Genomic DNA, 6118 nt, shown 5'->3' with positions numbered 1-6118 from the left:
AGGAATGGAAAAAAAAAGGTGTATGGGACATTAAGTTACATTACAGGAATGGAAAAAAAAAGGTGTATGGGACATTAAGTTACATTACAGGAATGGAAAAAAAGGTGTATGGGACATAAAGTTACATTACAGGAATGGAAAAAAAGGTGTATGGGACATTAAGTTACATTACAGGAATGGAAAAAAAGGTGTATGGGACATTAAGTTACATTACAGGAATGGAAAAAAAAGGTGTATGGAACATAAAGTTACATTACAGGAATGGAAAAAAAAAGGTGTATGGAACATAAAGTTACATTACAGGAATGGAAAAAAAGGTGTATGGGACATAAAGTTCATTCTAATGAAAATGTGGAACTGGGCAACTATATGGAAAGACGTCAGATGAGTCAGGTGATTAACGAATGGAAACCAGAACATTACCGAGTGTCGTTAGTAGACGCATCTCTCACGCTCATAACCAGAAAGCTCAAAGTTACGTCATTTTCACAGTCGCATCATAAATATAGGGTATTTCATGTACGAGAACCTAGCGAAACAGATGACCCGAAGAACGAGCCAAATATTTTATGGTTCTAACGTGAAATGACACTGAAATACTTCTGCTGTCCGTGGCATGCCCGCACTGGTGTGGTTACCTATTACCCATGTATATTGTTTATGTACTAAAAATTAAACACAAGGCAAAAGAGGACTGTTGAAATAAGAAAATAAACTTTTAATCAACCAAATACATACGATACTTGTACCACGTTGCTACTCACCAATTAAAAAAAAAAAAAATGTAGCAGTTGACTAGGCGATAAACTTCCAGAAGACAAATTAATAAAAATATTTTAGCAAGTACCTTTCTTTCCAAATTGAAATAAACTACAACAGATTGTATCAACACGTATTTATGACAAAACGTTTTCTTTTAGAGCTACTGTATCACCCTTACCGCTTCACGCATAACAAATTTCATCACTAAATGTGCACGATTAAGGCCTACTTTACAAGAACATTACAAATTTCTAAATGATAACCGCTAGCAATACAAGACTTTTGTAATGCACAAAATCACAGAAGATAATGACAGGCACAGTTTCTCTCATTTTAAGTACTTATTCCTGATTTATGACACACATTATCAGCTTTAATTTCCATTCATCTTTTAAAATTTACAGGTTTTATAAATGCCTCAATCTTCATTAGCAAATACAGATTTGAAAGAAGTTCACGTTTTTTTGTTTTTTACATTAGACAGTACAAGAATATTCATTTGTATCAAAACTGTACACTTTTCACAAATACCAGTATGTAATATTTTAACTCAACAAATACCCCCAAATAAACTGATTAAAAAACCGTACAAATCACACTTTTAAATTTTTTTTCAAGAAAGATAAAAAAAGCAAAAAAACACTGTTTTTAAATCAACTTTTAAATTTGACCGTAGACGTAAGACTTTTTGTATAGTTCAACTTCAAGTTTATATCCACAACAATTACGATCACTCAGGGTTTAAGTTAGACATCGTAAAATACTTGACTGTAAATTTCACACACAAAAAAAGTACAAACTCAAGATTAAATCCTGTAATACGGTACAATTAACAGATCACATCAAAAGGAGAAAATATAATGACAATCGGGATATTGTAACAATCTCGTCATACGTACCCTGTTAGTCACTATAATTATACCAGAAATTCTACAGTTAACAAATTAATAAACACTACATAATATCTACTAACCATTTTCCGAGTCGCGAGAAAAAAAAGAAGACAGAAAACAAAGTCATCCCACTATATTATCTTACTAATTTATTAAGTTCTCACTTATATTTTGAACTTCGAGTTCTTGAAAGGAAACATTTATTTTAAAATTATATTTTTTACAAAAAAAAGGGGATTTATCATTTTTGTAAAAACAAAAGTAATGTTAAATCAGTTCACTAGGGGGATATACCATTTTTGTAAAAACAAAAGTAATTTTAATACAGTTCACTAGGGGGATATACCATTTTTGTAAAAACAAAAGTAGTGTTAAATCAGTTCACTAGGAGATTTACAATTTTTGTAAAAACAAAAGTAATGTTAATACAGTTCACTAGGGGGATATACCATTTTTGTAAAAACAAAAAGTAATGTTAAATCAGTTCACTAGGGGTATATACCATTTTGTAAAAACAAAAGTAACGTTAATACAGTTCACTGGGGAATTACCATTTTTGTAAAAACAAAAAGTAATGTTAAATCAGTTCACTAGGGGTATATACCATTTTGTAAAAACAAAAGTAATGTTAATACAGTTCACTAGGGGGATTTACAATTTTTGTAAAACAAAAGTAATGTTAATACAGTTCACTAGGGGATTTACAATTTTAATGTTAATACTAATCCACTTGATAATTTATTCTGCATCTGATACTCTACCTTATAAAGAACAGTTTTTAATTTGAACCTAAAGGACAGAGTTGCTTCCTGAACAACTGACTAGATAATTAGGTTTTTCTAACTGCCTAGGGTTCTATATCTTTATTAATGTTTCCCCGAGTCTCAGCTCTGTACTGAAAAGCTACAACATAATTTTTTTAAATAATGTTCTGGTATTAAACGATGTTTAAAAGTTTGTTTTAACTAAAAAAAATTTAAAAAAAAAAGGCTTGTCAAAAGTTTGTGGTAAATAACGAAGAGCAAAAAGAAGCTTTACAACATGTTGTGTAAAGATGGCAAAAAAAAAGCTTTACAGAATGTCATGTAAAGTGAAAATGGAAAAAGAAAATTTACAGAATGTTGTGTTATATAAAGATGGTAAAAAAAGCTTGCTAAAAAAACTGTGGTAAATAAATGACCAACTAAAAAGCGTGTCAAAATGTTGTGTTACCTATAAAAAATAAAAATAAACTTGCTTAAAGAGAACACAAGAAGAGTGGAAACATTTGTCAATTAAGCACCCGAAGAAGGTTTACAGAAACCAGTTAGCACCCAAAGAAGGAAAAATAACTGTGTTAAAATGTTAGGACTTTTGAGGAGTATATGAAAATGTGTTGAGGCAATTAACCCTTTCAGTGCTATCACCGTACGAGATATCGTAGTCGGTGGGAATGCTACGATCGTGTAACATACATATGGGTTTATTTTGTCGGCCACTCTTTGAATTCATGTTGACGCTCTGGCATGGTAACTAGTCACAGCATCAACACAAGTTCAAAGGGCGTTGGGAAAAATAAACCCGTATGTTACACAGTGATAATATTTTCACCAACTACCATATCCTATATATCTCGACTACCATATCCTACATGACCCGACTACCATATCCTACATGACCCGAATACCATATCCCATATGACCCGACTACCATATCCCATATGACCCGACTACCAAATCCCATATGACCCGACTACCATATCCCATATGACCCGACAACCATATCCTATATGACCCGACTACCATACCCTATATGACCCGACTACCATATCCTATATGACGCGACTACCATATCCTATATGACCCAACTACCATATCCTATATGACCCGACTACCATACCCCATATGACGATTGCACTGAAAGGATAAAAGAAGACAATCAGAAACCAGCTAAAATAATCTGGTGCCAGAAGAAGACAAAAAAGGATCATGCTGAACTTTTATGTCTTTAGAAGATCAGCATAAGTGAGCCATGATCGCTGTAGTACCAAAAACAAATAAAAAATTAGCGATATGTTCTGGTAAGTACCAAAAGACACGATATCTTGGGAAATTAGCAAAATCTTACAAAGTAATTTTCAAACAAAGTAGCAGTAGCTACCAAAATGATCAAAGATTAAACCCCTAGGTGCAACTGCCAATAAAAAAAAAAAAAAGAATGATGGACTCAGTAGCGTGTTCAATTCAGGTCCCAAAATATCATATCATATGACTCAATTGTAATTTTTTTATACGGCTCACTTTTGTTTTCTATAGTGGGCAGCAGAAAAGCTTTTAAAATTTACCAAAATATTCATGATAATCCAAATGTTAATCCCAAAAGCTTCACTTATCATCATTCTTTCCCACAGAATATTGCAACCGATACAAAAAAATACTCTTCGGTTTCTGAACCTTATCCAAAAACGATAAGACAAGCTCATTTCTCTGTAGTCACATTTACACACAATATTTGAAAAAAAAAACAATGGTCAAATATTATTAACAAAGTAAACATCATCTCAAGTGTTGAAGACAAAACAAGAAATAAACGAAAAAACATCAACAGCAAAACAGCCAAAAAAGGGAAGATATATTAAATATCAAACTTAAAAAATTCTCGGTCGAATCAAACAAAAACATAATCCAATAATGTTTTAAATTATCAAGTGGATCCTTTTTTTTTCAGATCTAAATCGAACACACTAACTTTTTCTAGCATAGCTGGAAGTCTAATTTTTCAACTAAATTGGTTCGTAAAGCCTTTTAAAATATCGATATGTTTGGGGAAGAACGTACTACTACTTCTTTACAATATTGGATATATATAAAATAAGTTTAGATAACTTGAAAGTTAAGTATGGTCCCATTCAAAGTTAAAAGCTCTCCCTGGTGGCATGTTAATGGTATTTCCTGGATTGATTTTTGTAGCCAGATACATACCCTGTTCTACTTTTTTTCAAAACGGTGACACCTGGCTGTCCCATAGTAACAGGATTATCGGGAAATCGAATTAGAAGATACTGCCCACAGAGTTCTTTTCCCTGACAGTAAAACAAAAAGCATATTTTAGAGGTGCTATATTTAAATTGAAACTTTTAAAAGCTTACAAAAAAAAAAGCTTCTTACAAGAAATTATCTTGTTAAATAGGAAATGTTAATCAACCTTACAAATATGAAATTTTATAATTTTCTTTTCATACTATATTTTTGTGAAAAAAAAAAACACAGGGAGCGTCTTCTATGCCTAAATATTTTTCAATTGCAAGCTTTCGGCCTCCATATCAGAGCTTTTATTGGGCAAAAATGTACCGTAAGAGGGCTGAAAGTTTATCAAAGGGGCTTCTTAGCCTCCGCTAACAGTTAAATGAACAATGAATGGTTAAAAAAATGTTTTTAGATAAAGTAGAAAAAAGCCATATCTGAAAGGTTTCGGTAACTCGGGTTCTCTTATCAAACATAATTTTTGTGTCAGATATCCATGGAAATCTACATACACAAGGATTATCTGTGCAAACTGTCCCTAAATTTGAACACTAGAGGAAAGGCAGCTAGTTAAATACACCCAGAATAGTGGGATTTGACCTTAACTCTTATAACACAGTCTCAACCCCAGAGTGAGAGGTTTCTGTAACTCGGGTTCTCTTATCAAACATAATTTTTGTGTCAGATATCCATGGAAATCTACATACACAAGGATTATCTGTGCAAACTGTCCCTAAATTTGAACACTAGAGGAAAGGCAGCTAGTTAAATACACCCAAGATAGTGGGATTTGACCTTAACTCTTATAACACAGTCTCAACCCCAGAGTGAGATTTTGTGAGAAAAGGATGCAAATTATGAACCTTAGATTCTCTGGGGGTGCATATCTCATCATAGTAGTCGATACGATACGTATCTAGATACAGAAGTTTTACCAACGGTTTGTTACAAAGTTTGACAGTCTTGTCTGTAATTTATTATCTATATTACTAACATTGTCTTATTTAAGTACTTCACACTTTACAGTGCTTTTATAAATTCTCAGGTTTGATCAACTAAATAGCAGCTGGCAAAAGAAGTAAAACAAAAAAAGTTAATATATGTCTATCTATTTTGTTATTGTTAATTTGTTATGTTACTTCACATGTAATGTTGTTGATAAAAGAAGTGAAGACGACACGTAGTACTCAATACTCATCTTCCTTTACCGAATCATTAATGTTTAGCAAAAATACTTTATTAGAAATTGTGATTTTTTATCTACAAAAGACTTATAATGCTTATGGAAAGCTTGCCTCATTTCGTGAAGATACATTAATCGTATCGTATCGGACGATGTATCAATACAATCGTATCACGGCTTCACGATACGATCTCTGTATCCCCACACCTTTAATACTAACCACTAGGCCACACCAGACTCCTATTTCACTGAAGATACATTAATCGTATCGTACATGT

General features: G+C 32.5%; 1 protein-coding gene across 1 annotated transcript in view; it reads right to left on the bottom strand.

The window, feature by feature from the left end:
- LOC106469705 overlaps positions 1-6118 on the bottom strand; it is a 58373-nt gene that overhangs the window by 5491 nt on the left and 46764 nt on the right. The window contains exon 18 of the mRNA XM_013930217.2: positions 4616-4716. Within this exon, the coding sequence (XP_013785671.2) occupies positions 4616-4716 (101 nt within the window). The remainder of the gene's footprint in view (positions 1-4615; positions 4717-6118) is intronic.

Source organism: Limulus polyphemus, unplaced genomic scaffold (assembly GCF_000517525.1).
Source record: "Limulus polyphemus unplaced genomic scaffold, Limulus_polyphemus-2.1.2 Scaffold3625, whole genome shotgun sequence".
Lineage (NCBI taxonomy): Eukaryota > Metazoa > Arthropoda > Merostomata > Xiphosura > Limulidae > Limulus > Limulus polyphemus.
Note: the sequence above shows the minus strand (reverse complement) of the source record. Positions and strands in the feature narration are given on the sequence as shown.